General features: G+C 33.0%; 1 protein-coding gene across 1 annotated transcript; it reads left to right on the forward strand.

The window, feature by feature from the left end:
* The first annotated feature begins 2,567 nt into the window (after nucleotides 1–2,567).
* LOC112702964 (ent-kaurene synthase-like 1) lies at nucleotides 2,568–8,817 on the forward strand. Its single transcript, XM_025754221.3, has 14 exons — nucleotides 2,568–2,853; nucleotides 4,090–4,142; nucleotides 4,212–4,497; nucleotides 4,574–4,754; nucleotides 5,059–5,276; nucleotides 5,375–5,495; nucleotides 5,689–5,786; nucleotides 5,883–6,106; nucleotides 6,209–6,321; nucleotides 6,437–6,535; nucleotides 6,803–7,018; nucleotides 7,128–7,269; nucleotides 7,897–8,142; nucleotides 8,356–8,817. Exons 1-14 carry the CDS (start codon nucleotides 2,802–2,804, stop codon nucleotides 8,704–8,706), a joined length of 2,400 nt encoding a protein of 799 aa, XP_025610006.1. The 5' UTR covers nucleotides 2,568–2,801; the 3' UTR covers nucleotides 8,707–8,817.
* The last annotated feature ends 8,451 nt before the right edge of the window (nucleotides 8,818–17,268 follow it).

Below are 17,268 nucleotides of genomic sequence, written 5' to 3' on the forward strand. Positions count from 1 at the left end.
TTATTCAAATTTCAAATACAATACTCTTCTATGTAATTAATAATTTAGAAATTAAAATAATTATTTTATTTTATATAAAGTAACTAAAAAATTAAATTTAAATATAAATATAAATATTTATACATATACTCAAATTTTAAATAAAATACTTTACGTAATTAATAATAATTTAAAAATTAAAAAAAATTATTTTATTCCATGCATTACTAATAAGTTGTAGGGCACTTAGAGATTCAATATATAACACACCATTATGATAATACTTGGCTAGAAAACAATATAGAAAAAGAAGCCTTCAATTTTCCTTCATGACCTCATCTTCCAGCATAGGTAAAGAAAAATAATAATATATACAATGACAACAACATTATATTATTATTATAATAATAAATTAAAGAAAATGTATGTGAAGCGAAAATAATCCAATGTTATATGATGTATTAATTAATTATTTCATGGAATAAAATAAATTTTTTAATTTTTTAATTATTATTGATTACGTAAATATTTTATCTAAAATTTAAGAATATATATAAATATTTATATTTAAATTTAATTTTTTTTAATTATTTCACATGAAATAAAATAATTATTTTAATTTTTAAATGATTAATTATGTAGAAGAGTATTGTATTTAAAATTTGAATAAATATATTTTTTAACAAATTTTTTAAATAAATTTATTTAAGTTATACTACAAAAAAAATTTATTCCATGCAAAATAATTTAAAAAAATAATTAAAAGATGTTGGGAGTATTATAAAAATTTGTAATATTTTCTAGTGGCTTAGGTAAATACATGATTTATATCGTTTAGCTCATGAATAAATAAAAACAATATGATTTAAAATAAATCGAAACAGTGGGTATAGATTTACTACACATACGATACATGCATAAATCGAAACGGTCTAATTAAATTTATAGGTAACGCTGTATTTACATATAAATCGAAACAGTCTCATTAGATTTACTAGGAGCACATATAATTAGAATATGGCCGTTTTGATTTATGTACAAACATAAATCTAGCCTATCTGTTTCGATTTATATAGAAATTTGCTTTGGGTGATTCACGTAACGTTGTTCATTTTGGGTGATTTGTGTAATATTGGATGGAACTTGGTTTAATAACATGAATTACCAAAAGAAAATTAGTGTAGAGATCCAAATAAAAGAAAAAAAATGTAGGGACCTAATTAAAAAAATTTGGTGCAAGAACTCAATTAAAAAAAAAATACAGAAATCTAATTAAAAATTTTGTGAAACTATAAGAACAATAAAATAATTAAACGAATATAAAATAAAAAATTAGATACTAATAAGTAATTGGCCAATTTTTGTGTTGTAGTGTCCATACAAAAATTTAATCTCTATTTATTTGCATCAATTTGAAGAACTTTTTTCTGATTTAAAATAATATATGTAACCATTATTAATTTAAAAGTTAAATTTACTGTAATCATTGAAACATAAAAAAGGATTTTTTTTATTAATTCATATATAGCAAAAACTTTAGGAAGTTATGCACTAGTTTAGAAAAAAATGTTGATTGTATTATTTAAAATATTTAATGATATTATAAAATGAATTTGAAATCTTATATAAGTTTTGAAGCATTCAATATCATTAAAAAATTTTAATTCAACCCTATAAGTTTTTAATTTTTAAATAAATTCATCTAAAAAAGTTTGATAAACTAAATTCGTAAGATGGTGAACCAAACTTGAACCTAAAATTGAGTTCATAAATTAAATAAACTGAACTTGAGTTTTAATAAGCTCACCTCATTAACTCGTAAACTAGCTCGATTATATATATATATATATATATATATATATATATATATATATATATATATATATATATATATATATATAATATGAAGTAGTAATATATAATTATATATATTAATGATCTTAATTATTTAAAATTTTATATTTATTTTTTATATATAATTTTGATGTAGGAGATAAATAAAAATTATAATTTATTGATAGATAAACAATATATAAAATAGATTTTTTTAATTTTTTAAAAATATATAAATTATAATTTATTGATATAGAATTATAGATTATGTTTCTATTATTTGAGCCAGCTCGTAAGTTTCTGGTAAGTCGAGTTTGAACTTAAAAAATAAGCTCGATTGTTAATGAGTTGAGACGTGAGTCAAACTCATATTTTGTGAGTCGAGCTTGAACTTGGTCTAACTCGACTCAACTCACTTCAAGCCCTAAACCTAACCAAAAAAAAAAATTAGAAATCGTTAAACCAAAATTTTTTGTTAAGCTCTTCAATAAAAGATATATTAAAAATATCAAAAGCACTCTTGTTTTGCTATTTTATGTCTTAAATATATTTAATAATATAATAATAATTTTTAAAATTTTTTATGCATTCATTATATTAAAAAAAATTAATAAATAATTTTAACGATTTTTAATAAAATATTTTTTTATAATATTCTTAAAATATATCCATAAAATTGAAAAATATTTAGGACACTATATGAATACAAGCAAAATGAAAACAAAAATAAAAAGGCGGTTGCAGTTTTCCAAAGCATCCTTGAAATCGTAATTCCTCGTAACTATATGTCAGTGCGTGCAGTCGTAGACTCGTAGCTGCTACTTTGTCCAATGACAGTCCATGCACTGCATTCCAACATACTTTACTTTTTCTTTTCTTTCCCCTGCCTTTGACTTTCTTTTTCTTCTTCTTCTTCTTCACTTTGCTACTCTTTGCTCTGATACAGCCACACTTCCCATTCCCATTCCCATTTCAACTCCATTGCCACCATGTCTCTCTCCACCCATATCACTCCCCTCGTTTGCTCCTGTTCTACTTCAGGTCTCTTCCTTTTGATGGTTTTCCTTTTGTAATCCCTTTTTTATGAACGAATACTTGGGAGGCAGTTTCTATTGTTCTCATGGATTATGCATGTTTTTACTTTCTTGAATTTCGTTTCTTAATTTGGCGCATGGCAGTATTCTAATAAGTTGAATCCTTGTGACACTGATTTTATTGGATGGTTCTTATTTCTTTGTTTTGTGTTGTTTAAAGTGCAAGTGGAAGCGGAAGCTCTTGTCCTATTTTGTTCGGTTTGAAACTTAGGTTTTAGAAATTTGGTTTGTGCTTATATCAATTTGTTTTCGATGATGATCGTATTTATCAACCGAGTCTTTTCGAGAAGCATGGTTTCTTAGCCATTAGTGGAGAAGAGGGATGAAACCCTAGATATTGTGCCACTCCTGCCACCTCGTCGCCATCAGCGCTTCTCCGGTGAACACTAATGTCTCTTCAGTACCCCACTAGGCCTCGCCGGCTCACCGCTCTGCTGGTTCTGCCGCCGCATCGCTTCCCTCTATTCTGCTCTGTTTCTATTTCTGTTGTGCTTAACTACGCATGCCTCATGGTTGTTCTGCTCTTATGTTCTGATACATATTCATATTCACATTCACTAATATTTTAATATGCATATAACGTTATTCTCCTACATGGTGTGCATATACTGAAACGTTCAAGGCGAGTTCATTGCTTGGTTTGATCACTTTCTTAGGTCATTTTTATGAGTTCAAATAGTTTCTATAGACAAGAAATGAGAATAAAATTGTCACATTGATTATCTAAACGACTATTTTGAGACACTAAAAATTTTCAGATCAAAATGGCTCACTCGTGTACCTACAAGGACCAAAGTGAGCATTAACTGGTGGAAAAAAATGGGTTTGGGTAATATGCAAGTTTATAATAATTAAAAGGTTGAAGCATGAAGCATCACATCTTGTGTAGCACAATTATGACGGGTTCTAGATATTATGTTTAAACCATTTTACACTTCAAGTCTTTTATTCTTCAAACCCGTCTCTTTCCTTCTAAAACTTCAACTCGAAAATACATCCTTAGCGTTCTCTTGCTGCTCATATAACATTTAATTTTGTCTAGTTCTGGTCTCTGGTTAGTTGATTTAGAGTTTTCTCTAAGTCAGAATTATCATATGTTCTTGTTCTATATTCAAATGAGGAAATGGTGCTTATCTATTATATTACTTCACTATTGGCTGATATATGTCTTTGTGTTCAACAGATACTTTCATGACTGCATCAAAGGTAAAGAAGGAAAATCACAGAACAGCTTTGGTACGACATGCACAATCATTTTTTTCCTTCGCTTTTTCTTTTCTCTCTTCTGACCAGGGGAAATTGCAGTGCCTAGAAGAGTCTAAAGAAAGGATCAAAAAAATGTTCAACAAGGTTGAACTTTCTGTCTCTTCATACGACACAGCTTGGGTCGCAATGGTTCCATCGACGACTAATCCTCATGCACCATTTTTCCCTCAGTGCTTGAATTGGTTGTTGGATAATCAACTCTTTGATGGATCATGGGGTCTACCTAATCATGATCCGTCATTCATGAATGAAGCTCTGCTGTCTACCTTAGCATGTGTCCTTGCATTAAAGAAATGGGGTATTGGTGAAGATCAAATTAACAAGGGTAAATATGATTTTCCCCTTGCTATTATTATCACTTGCTGTGATGTTATACAAATGAATTTTGATATTCTTTGCAGGTCTCCAATTTATCAACTCAAATATTGCCTCAATCAATGATGAGAAGCAGCAACCTCCCATTGGATTTGATTTAATTTTCCCTTCTTTGATTGAATATGGTCAAAATTTGGGAATTAATTTTTCTCTCAGTGCAACAAACTTGGAAGCAATCATTCATAAGAGAGATATAGAGCTTAGCAGGTAGTACTATGGTTCCTTTTAGTTATCAAACTCCTAACTCTTTCTAGTTATGAATTGAGCTTTATGATTCAAGTTTTCTAAAAAGTCAAATAATTTAGGTAGATTCTCAAGTTTGATTATGAAGTCTTCATGTATGCATTTCAAGATTGTCCTTTCTTGGAATTATTTCTTATTTTCAAGATCCTTTGGTCAAATGCTAGCTTCTTAGTGCTAAGACTTTTGTGGGTAGATAATTTGAATACTACCATTTTTGAATTTTCGAGACTGACTGGTTTAACTTTAAGGATCATTTGTCTATATGTAGAGGAAATCAAAGCAATTCGGAAGGGTGGCGAGCATATCTTGCTTATGTTTCAGAGAGACTGCAGAAATCACAGGACTGGGAAGCAATATTGAAGTACCAAAGACTGAATGGATCTTTGTTTAATTCACCTGCTACGACCGCAGCTGCTTTTCATCAACTTAAGAACACCAACTGTCTTAACTATCTCAAATCTGTAGTAGAAAAGTTTGGGAATGCTGGTATATGTTTACAGAGCTGCTTTTGTTTTTGTTTTATTTTGAACTACTGTTGTCTGGCACATTAATTGGGATTTTTTGTTGTTTTAATAAATTTTCAGTTCCAACAATTTATCCTCTGGACATATATGTCCGGCTGTGTATGATTGACAATCTTGAAAGGTTGGGTGTAAGTCACCATTTCAAAGAGGAAATTCGAAGTGTATTGGATGAAACATACAGGTAATAAACCACTTCTGGTGCATGCAAATATCAAGGTCAAATACTAAATATATCTGTAACTAGAGAAGTAAAAAGCAAATTCTATATGTAGGCGAATAGGTGATCAAATTATAGAAAGCATTTTATTTAAAATATAGAATTTTTCTTTTTCATAGTTGAATTTCTTTATATAATCAAATTTGCAAAAAAACAGATATTGGCAAGAGGGAGTGGAAGATATATTTTTAGATCCCACCACCTGTGCAATGGCATTCCGTATATTGCGTCTCAGTGGTTACGACGTATCTTCAGGTTTGATCACATGAAAAAGTTAGGTAGCAAGGAGATTTTTTTTTTTTTTTATATTTAAATACCAAAGAGACTATTAAGTATATTGTGTTTTTGCAGATCCATTTTATCAATATTCAGAAGATAAGTTTTCGGACTCCTTGAAAGGGTACTTGAAGGATGCTGGTGCTATTTTGGAGCTGTATAAGGCTTCTCAAGTGATTATACATCCAGATGAATCAATTTTAGTGAGACAAAATGCTTGGACTAGGCATCTTCTAAAGCAGCAATCATCGCATTATCAATTATATGCTGATAAACTTCGTCGTTTTGTTGACCGAGAGGTTCATTTCATGATCGTGCTCTAATCTTTCACAAAATTTAGCTACATATGTCTATGCATCTCATAATCATTCCTGAAAAATAAAATGTTTTTTGCTCTTTAGGCCAATGATGCTCTTTCTTTTCCATATTACGCAAACTTGGAGCGAATCTTAAACTTGAGATCGATGAAGCATTACAATGTAGAAGAAACAAGGATTTTAAAGTCATCATATAGGTGGGATGAGTTTATAGAAGTATTACAATCTTCCCCCTTCCCCAAGTTCCATGTCTTTTTATTTATTTTTTAATTTCTCCCTTTTCCGACTAGTTTTATGGTTATTATGGTCCAGGTCTGAAAATCTTGCAAACCAAGAATTTCTAAAGCTAGCAGCCGAAGACTTCAATATCTGCCAAATAATACAAAAAGAAGAGTTGAAACAACTCACAAGGTTTATCCCTTTTCTTCATAATTTTAAAAGTACACCTTGATGATTATGATCATAAGCATAACTCAAGATTTAGTAATTGAAAACTATTAAGGATTTTTAAATGTATTGTCCTGCTGTTCGAAATCATTGAAGGTTGTGGTTCTATTGTTCATTGTATATCTATTTTGCTGGGTTTTGTCTAAATTTTATTAAAATGGATATTGTGCTCAAGCTTCAATTAAAGGCACATTTTGTCAAGTTTGATCTAACCGTACCCTGCATATGCAGGTGGGTTACAGAGAGCAAACTAGATAAACTTGAATTTGCAAGGCAGAAACTAGCCTATTGTTACTTTTCTGCTGCAGCTAATCTTTTTGCACCCGAACTTTCCGATGCTCGCATATCATGGGCAAAAAATGGTGTTCTCACAACAGTTGTTGATGATTTCTATGATGTTGGGAGCACTGAAGAGGAGCAAGTGAACCTTATTCAACTAATGGAGGAGTATAATCCTATTCTTTTAATTGAAAAACTGCTCCATCTATTGATTTCTGTTTGAACTCCTCCCAGTTTTTCTTCACAAACATTTTTTGTTGTCGAAATTGAACTGCAGGTGGGATGTAGATATCGAAACTGCTTGTTGTTCTGAGAATGTTAAGATAATATTTTGTTCACTTCGGAGCACGATTAAAGAGATTGGAGAAAGATCAGTCAAGTGGCAAGGACGAAATGTGGAAGGCAGTGTTATTAAGATTGTGCGATGCTTCCTCATCTTTCTGGCTTTACATATTTCTATTCATTTGCTTGTGAATTCCCAATATTGACATATTTGCTGGATATGATTTGACCACTCTGCATCCCTTTATCCCTCGGAATATATGGTTGAACTTGTGAGTGTTAAGAGTGTTTCAAACCTAAAATGACTATGTTTTGCTTAAGCTAAAAGTATTCAATTGTCTCACATTTTCCCTGATGCATTCTCATGTTGATTTCATAGATGAATCCTCTCTTAAGTATAGACCATTTTTTTTAATTACTATTTCCTAAAAATATTGGGCTGATTATTAAGTTACATCACTCTAACTATTTTCTTGTCACCCTCCTTGGGAAAGTATACACTTTTTAGGGCTTGTCTTGTACCCACTCTTATTACTGCTTGCTTTTATTCATTGTGTTCCGCTTCAAATGGATCACCCTAGCATGATTCATGGTATTTGCATTTTAATCTTTTCTTGTTCATTTTATTTCATCTGTAGTTTTTTTTTTTCTTGTTAGTGTAGTAGCTCAAATATTAGTACTCAAACGTGTTTTCAAAGTTATGTTCCTTCAAGTCATCTTGTCCTGAGTTCCAAATTGTCAAATTGGCTTTGCTTGCTTTGCAGTGGTTAAGCTTGATACGGTCTATGTTAACGGAAGCCAAGTGGTTGAAAACCAAGACTGTCCCAACACTAGATGAGTATATGCAAAATGCTTGCGTTTCATTTGCATTAGGTCCAATCGTCCTTCCGGCCCTCTTTCTTGTTGGTCCTAAGCTTTCAGGCGAGGCTGCCGAAGTTGAAGAATTGCATTGTCTATTCAACACAATGAGCACTTGCGGCCGTTTGTTAAACGATATTAACACTTTTGAGGTATGTACTTCATCACCAATCCCATCATTCCCTAGTCTTAGGTTGGACAATTTAGATATTATTTTATGCTTTTGGAACATATTTAATATGTGGTCCAAGAACATCCTCAAACATTTATAGACAATTGGTTGTGATTTTTCTTGGAGCACTTGTTAAATATGCTCCAAGAGCAAGCAGGTATTTCTGACTAACCTGTTTTTGTGACTATTGTAGAGAGAATCAGCGGAAGGAAAGCTGAATGCACTCGGCTTGCGTCTCATCCATGGAAATGGAGCTATTACCATAGATGATGCCACTAAGGAGATGAAGGTTATCATCGAGGACAAGAGAAGAGAACTCTTGAGATTAGTTTTGAAGGAAAAAGGAAGCACAGTTCCAAGAGACTGCAAGGAATTGTTTTGGAAAATGATCAAAGTGTTGCACCTGTTTTACCTGAAGGATGATGGATTTACTTCACTTGAGTTGCATTCTACTGTAAATTCAGTGATTAATGAACCTGTTGTTCTTAGTGAATTACTGAGAGATACTAATCAAAACCCTAAACCGATCTATCAAAGTGTGTAGTTATTAGAAAATGCCAATGTTCATTGAGTATGTAGAATTCTCCCCATACTGGAGCTGTAATTTCTCTTGGGTTAATAAAGTATAAAATAAGGATGGCATGTTCTTTTTTAACTACTATATTTTTTTTGGTGCTTAGTTATTGAATTAATTTTTTCTGGTTTACCGGCTTTTTATTTGGTTTCTGGTCATGTTGTCTTTAGGGTAAGTTTTCATTTTTCTTTTTTAATTGTTCAACATTTTTAACGGATTGACAGATGTTATAATTTCACCTCAAAAGGTCTACAATCTACGTATTTCAAATCCGAAACAAAAAGAATGTAAACTACAAAAGCATGAGTTAAAATACATATTTTGCCTAATTAAGGTAAAAGAATCTGAAACACGAAAAAATAAGTCTCATGCCTTTTTGCTTTCGAGTTCGTGTCTATTTGTGCTCATATCCTAATGTTATTTTACTTGATAAAATTTGAAGCCGAGTTTTTTTTTTTCTTCTTAAATTGCCTAATAAACTCTACATAGATTAGGTGCACCACTTGTGCACCTCTCCTATTGTTTTCTTTCTCTTGGTTTCTTTAGGTTCTAATCTATGGCTCATTTTCTTAAATCGAGGAAATTGTTGTTATAGGAAGGGTTAGTGTTTTTTTTTTTTCTAAATGTAGAGTTAATTGTTTTTAGATTGTTGTTAAGCAAATCAAACAATCAGATTTATTGAAGAGAGAGGAAGATAATGCAATTTGCGGGTCAATTTTGTGCATTATAAAATTTTAAAAATTCAAGTACACAAATGGAAAGGTAAGATTTATGATTTTAAAAAATAAAATTCTAAAAAAATAAAAAATTCATAAATGCACATCTGACCCTAAATGTTTTATTTTAAGAAAATAAAATAAAAATCATAAACACAAATTTGGCTTAAATTTTTTAACTATTAGTTATAATTCCGTGATATGCCTCTCTCCTAAAATACTAAAACACATACTATTCTCCAATATTAAAAGTAAAAAAGCGCTAATCTTGGTCCGATTACTTTTGTCTTTGGTTACACTATTTGAAATTTTTGTAAACCAAAAGATCAGAATATGAATTTATAGATTTTTGGTAAAAGTTTTGTACTTTGAGTAATTCCTTCCGAAATTATTTTTATTATGGAAAGAAGAATGGTGTTTTGATTTAATATTGGCAACTGGAGTGTTTTGTTGATTTGTGGATTAGATCAACACGCAAGAGACGTGTTACCAACGTGCTATTAGAGTGAGCCAGAGTTTGTCATCGACAAGGCGTGCTGAGGAGAGACGCCAACCATCTTTTGCAGACTGCGGCGCGGACGTGGAGGCTCGATGTCAACACACAATGGGCATATTGGAGCAGTGATTCCATGCAGCTCTCGTAGAGATTTTTGCATATTTTTGAGGAGTTGCAAAGCCCTATTCAATACGGGGAGGACGTGTTGGAGTAGTGTCTACATGTAGGGGACACGTCCTTCCTCCAGAAATAAACAACGCAGGATTGAAACTCTTTAAATTGAGCTCAACCCTCCTCCAGCATTCATTCAGCGAGGAGATTTAAGAAATGAGAGGAATATTGGGAAGGAAGTCCCTGAAAAAGAAGAAGAAAATTTGTGTTGAAAAAAAACAGTGATTTTATCCATAGAAAAAATATTGTAAATTTGTATTAATTAAAAATGGTTTGTAATTATACAGACCTGAAGAACATATTAGCAATTATTTGGATAATCCATTTTATGTAAGTTGATAAATTTAACTTTTTTGATGTATTTAAATTTTTTAAATTTTAATTAATGTTAGTTTCGTTATTGTTAGTATCATATGTTAAACTATTTTTAGATAATATTTTTATTTGTTTAGTATAATATTATTTTATTTTATATAAACATGAATATATAATTTTTTTGAATTTTTTGTTATAATGTGATTATTTTTCTATACATATAATAAATAATTTAAATATTAATAAATAAATAATTGTTATTATTTTTTGAAAATAAATATTTTAACATTTATTAATAAATATTTTTAAATATTTTGAAAATAAATATTTTAATAAATAAATAGTATTATTTATTTCTTGTATTTTAATAAATATTTATATTTATTTATTTGTGAAACTAAATATTTTATTTATTTTAATACTTAAATAAATAAATGTTTTTCTATTTATGATTAGTAATCAAAATATTTATATTGATATAAATTAGTATAATTAATAAATAATTATTTGTTATAATCTTCGTTCATTTAAATTAATAAATATTTAATGAATAAATATATTTTTGTTGTACCAACTTAACAAGAATCTTATGGTTCATAAACTGGATTTGCTGGAGACATGAAATCCGATGATACAAGATGCTTTACAAGCAACGGGGTTCTACCATATTTTTAGAATTGGGGTGATCAGAGGATTTTACCCCTTACTATTTGCTTTGGTCGAAAGGTAGAGGGCAGAGACTCACACCTTTGTATTGCCGATGGGTGAGATTACCGTGACACTAGAAGATGTCGCTCATATATTTGGCCTACCCAGTGATGGACAGGTTATGAGCGGCTAGACAAATAGCAGTGACGAATTCCCGCAGAGCTAGAGCATCGCAATTTTCGATCGTGAATCCGTTGTGAGTAGTTCCTCCAAATATTATATAAAGCTGGCATGGATTCGCCGTATCAGAGACGTAGAGCCATTGGATACTTTGGAGTTTATTCAAAGATGTGTGAGATGTCAGATTTTCTGTTTGCTGGGTTCGATCCTATTCGCGGATACGTCGACGACATATGCCCAGACGAAGCATCTATCGTTGCTCTGCGATTTTGAGCAGATCCACACTTAAAATTAGGGGTCAGCATGTGTCATGCATCTTTACAGGGCACTGTGCCTTGTATCACGATATGATACTAAGGAGATGGATGGTCCTCTTAATCTTTTATTTGTTTGGGCATGGAAGTGAATGTCGTGTATTGCACCCGTATCGAGACAGTACCTTCCAGTAGCTGACGTAATAGTTGCTCGGAGGTAACAGTTTCTATTTTAGTTATGTGTTATATTGATGAAGCATATTTGAATGCCGACACATTTTTTAATTTTTTCAATGTTATGTTATGTGTTTTAGGTGGAGTCATTCCATACGAACTACAGTGTGGTTATCGAAGACCACAACAATATTTATGCAAGAAATAGACTACATGGACGAGGTAAATATTTTTGCTTTGTGTGTGATTAATATCCAACATTAATATTAAGGTTTTAATTTTCTAATAATATGTGGCAACCGTTCGAAGGATTAATCATACCCGACGAGATAAATGGACACTTTGAGGTGTGTGACAATATTGCTCTGTTATTCTTATTCGAGTTTGGGTATGCACAACCCACCCTGGAAATAGCAAAAGTTATTCTACCGGAGGAGCATAGTATAGCATCCTACCACACAGAGTTTTAGGCCTAGGACGTAAAACAGAAGTGGTGAAGCGCTACGACCTCTAAAAATAAAAATACGTATGCAAATATAGTTGAAAGAAATTATAACTAGGAGCCTTGAGAAAAAAGCTAATCAAAAGCGTATCAGAAATTGCATCACATTCATCCGAGTAAACGCAAACGGATAAACAAAATAGGACTAAAAGGATAAATTATATACATAAAGATCAGAGTTCCAAAAGATACAGTTATCATGCTCCAGACTCGACCTGTGGAGCTAAGGCCAGCCGAGAATACAGACATATATACATAACCCAAAAGTCTACTCAAACTCCAAAATAAACACCTGTTTCTCTAAGTCAACCTCTAAGAGGGTCAAAATATAATATATACAAGGCAGAGAATCTATTACATATATATACATAAACAAAATATAAACACTAAGTCCCAAAAAAGTTTTTAGCTTCCAAAGAGTCTCTAGAATGCTTAGTGAGGTGCCTCTCGACCTGCATATGAAAAACAACAAAATATGTATGGAATGAGAATTGGGGGTTCTCATCAGTATGGTAAAGACGCTCACATAGTTAATATATAAGATTCCAAAAAAAAAACCAGAGGCATTTCTAGAACTCTGACACTCAGAATCAAACTTAAAATCAACAATAAACTATAAAGTTTGGTAATCTACCCAAAGGATTCCCATTTCTAAACAAACTATTCACCTCCTATCTTCTTCAATCCTCCGAATCACCAATGAAACAACCCTCATCATCATGCCTCCACCATATGAGGGGTCTCTTAGATGCAAATACATACAATACAATCAAGAAAAACACATATATGGATAGCAAGTACAGTAGATAAGACAAATTGCAGTTAATTACAGCTAAACAATAAGGCAAGCCAAAATAAAGCATACTCAATTAAATCATACAAATGCACATGATTCATGTCTTTATTATGGCTGATGATATCATCTGTCAGTTATGTAGCCAAACCCGATATGTCCTGGTAGCTAACATTGGACAGAAACACCCCATCACAGAGCAAGTGGGTCTGAGCAACAACTCCCTTGCTACTACCCGCTTAACCCAACGCAAGTGGAATGAACCATTACTGCTGCTAAACCATTATTGTTGCTAGTGCCCACACGTCTCAATCACTGACGTGGAGCAAGTGGGATGAACCATTATTGTTGCTACTGCCCAGGTATCTCATTCAAAAATTTATTCTCAATATCATTTCAATTCATTCAAAAATCATAATTAAAATTGATCCTCATCATCATCATCAATCAAACTCATTCATCATCATCTCATAATATCATAATCATTCTCATCATGTCTCATTCATCATTTATAATATCTCGTCAAGTCAATCATTCACTTCTTAAATCTCCTTTGATACCAAAACTAGCTCCATCAACACTCTTACCCCTATTTCGTAGCCTGAAACCTAGCCATCGAACCTTAAACAGAGTTTTCAAAGGTTTGAGAAAACTGGAGTAATGGTTGATAGTTCAAATATTGTAAATTTTCAACAAAATAGTGGCTTCGGTGGGTTACAAGCTTTCCAGAAAGGTCAAACAATTAAAAACATGGCATTAGTGTGAAATAGGGCATCGTGCATACGCATGGTACTGTGTGTACGCATGCACCAGATGAACTTCTGTTCGTTTGCATACACATCATAGTGAGCGTTCACACAACTTACAAAATCACACAAACTCCCTCGTGCGTACGCACAAGTCTCACCAATGCTCTGGTCTATGCGTGTGCACGCACACCAGAAATTCTGGTTTTGTGCAAAATTGTGTTTTTAAACCCAAAAGCAGACCCAATTTGCATTCAAAATAAGTTTCACAAAATTTGGGATCCGAAAGCCAAGTTATGTCCCGCCGAAGTTGGTCAAAAATCATGTTTTTATCAAAAACTCAAATCTCAAGTTTTCCAACTTTCCAAATCCAAAACCAACCAAATTTTTAACCAATTCAATACAAAGTATACCTACTCAATTTCACATACTTCCATTAACTCTACAATATATCAACATTCACAACCATACAATCCATTCAACAAATTCATAATAAATTTTTCACCAAATTCAACATCAAATCATCAACCTTTTTCTTCTACACACACACACACACACACACACACACACACTATAACTTCTCACACAACTTAACCAAGCCTCAACAATATCAAAAATATTCTTCAACTAATTTATTCAGCACTTTCCACTCTAAAATCCACCATAAAAAATCAAACAACACTTCTCATCAATCCTCACTAAAAACCAACAATCATCATCATTTAATAATAATCAAAATCATACTCCAACACATACACACTCATTAAATCCTCATTCCTAATTTACATACCACATACACAACTCAATCAATAATTTATTCAATTCATTCCTATATTAAGGTTCACTAAACTAAGTTTTCCCGTTATATTATACATTAACTACGAGAAACCAAAACCATACCTTGGTTAATTCCTCCCTAAACTCGGAACACCTTAAAATTTAATCTAATACCACACAATTTTACCATAATCAACATAGGGTTATAAAATTTCAATGATTCACAAGAGTTTAAAAGTTTCTTACCTCACCCACAGATTAATTTAACAAAATCCAACAATTTCTTCATGCTAGTTCAATCCTAAAACATCAAAACACCAAAATCTTCAATACCTATTAACTGTAATTTTGAAATTGAAGGGAGAAGAGAATGGGTGAGAAATTGATAATTTCTTACCAATTCGTTTGGATGGTTTTGAAGAGCTCGACGTGATGGTTGTGTGGCCACCAGCGGTGCGGCGATCGGAGCTCCGGATCGAGAGATATGTGGATTTGAAGTCATAATTAGGTTAGGGTTTTCCTTTGCTCCTCCCACCCCCAAGTTCGGCATGATTTCATTATGTGTTTGGGGAAGAAGGCTGATTCATGGCCTTATAAGGCACGGTTTGGGTCTGGTCTAACCGGTTTAGCCATTGACCCAGTTTTGGGCACATATCTTAAAAATTAATGTCGAAATTCATATTTTAATTATTTCTACCTCTCTAAACTATAAAACTTAAATTTCCTAATTCCTTTGAATAATATTTAATTTATTAGTTAATTATTTATTAATTTTCATGGTTTTACACATTGCATCACTCTTCACAAAGTGTAGCTTCATGATTGGGGGGTTTTACATGCGAAGTGAATAGTAGAATAGGGCATCTATCGTAACACTCGGTTGTGGGATCGGCACCCCCTTTCAACTTGGGACTTTAGACTGTTGGCTGAGTAACGTGATTGGTACGTAGGGTTATTCGGGCATCTGCTGAGATTGTCGGAGTAAGTTCATCAGCATCCACCTAAGCCACCAGCACCTCAGGGACCACCTCAATATACAGTGTTTCAATCATTTTTCCTATTATCTCCCATAGCAACTAAACCATAGTCAACACAGTCAGCACAATTATCACGGCCAGTCCAGTGACCACGACGAGCCCAGCCGTTGCAGCCGGCATAGTTAGCACAGTCACCACGGCCAGTCCAGTCACCACGGTGAGCCTAGTCGTCGTAGTTGAGATATTTAGCAGAGTCATTATAGTCACCACGGCCAGTCCAGCGACCACGGAGCCTAGCCGTCGCAACCGACACAATAAGCACAGTCAAGCACAGTCATCGCTCTACATATAACTTTCGATACTGATCATCTCAATCTACCAGATATTGGGCCGATCACTTTGAGCATGAGGTTGTTGAGTAGTACAAGGAGCAGATGCAGGTGGGTTAGCCACCCCCGGATGTTGGTGATTTAGTTCTGGGTCATCTGTATAACCTACAAACAGAAAAGAATCCACCTGATAGGTTTACTCCGTCATGTTTTAGTCAGGGCATGATGGGCAAGAGACTTGATTGGATGCTTTGAAAGAAGTAAGCAAGGGTTTAGTAAATAAGTTTAATTTTTAATTAATCTTTTGAAAGTTTACCTTATCGAACTTTAAATCATGGTTTTAGAATCAAGTTAGTGTAATTTTTAATTAACCTTTTGAAAGGCTATTGTATCAAATTTGAAATCATCATCTCAGAAATTGTCAACTTAATAATTCACAGAAGTTAACATCTAACTTAATAATACAAACACGACGACGCGCACAGGCATTAACTGATAAAATTAACTTAAAAATGCGAACACGATTAACCTCAAAAAATTAACTAATAAAATTAACCTAAACATACAGACTATGACCCTGTCTACCACAGAAACGACATATCCAAGAACCACGCATTTCTCGTAAATCCATTTCATTGAAGTATCGGATCAATTTGGGGCGACTTTTCGATGTTTGCCACAAGGAGGATTAGCGACCAATGTCGGTCCCAGAAAAGCAGGCCATGTCTTTGGATCGCCTAATGGTACGAACTCAAATCTGTAGACCTTACAAACCTCTGTCATGTTATACACATCAATCACATACAACTGCCAATCGAGATGTTGGTTGGCACAACAAGCAATAACATGGCAACATGGTAGTTGTTCCACCTGAAACTGCCCACAATCACAGGTTCGTCGTGTATGATCAATTGCCAACACCGATCCATTAGGCATTTCATGCACCTCAAACACCTTATTTCGTCTATCAAACTGGCACAACTATATTTCTAACACGTTGCGTATTTGCTTCTATCCCCTATTATGGAAAAGTAGAGAAAGTAAATCCGGCCCGCTTGCAATTGTGAGCCTCGACACTCTTTTGCGTAAATAGCTCATTTAACTGATAATATATTGCTCGGACGAGCGCCAACACAGGGAGGTTTCAGTCAACCTTTAGCACTGAATTAATGCACTCAACAAGGTTTGTCGTCATGTGGCCCCATCAATGTCCCTTGTCAAATGCCGATACCCAATTACTAGGTCCAATGGCATCGCACCACCGGGCATATGCCTCGCCTCCTCTTACAACCTCTTATAGTTGATGTTGTACTTCTCCACTGTCCTTAAATACCTTATGTTGACAAGAAATTTTTGTAAGTACGAAACTTTGAATGCCCTTGAGAAGTTGCTACTTATGTGCCTAATACAAAACATCCACCATGCTATTGGAGGTTGCCAATCACCTCTGGAAT

The sequence above is a fragment of the Arachis hypogaea genome, chromosome 7, assembly GCF_003086295.3.
Source record: "Arachis hypogaea cultivar Tifrunner chromosome 7, arahy.Tifrunner.gnm2.J5K5, whole genome shotgun sequence".
In the NCBI taxonomy this organism is placed as follows: domain Eukaryota; kingdom Viridiplantae; phylum Streptophyta; class Magnoliopsida; order Fabales; family Fabaceae; genus Arachis; species Arachis hypogaea.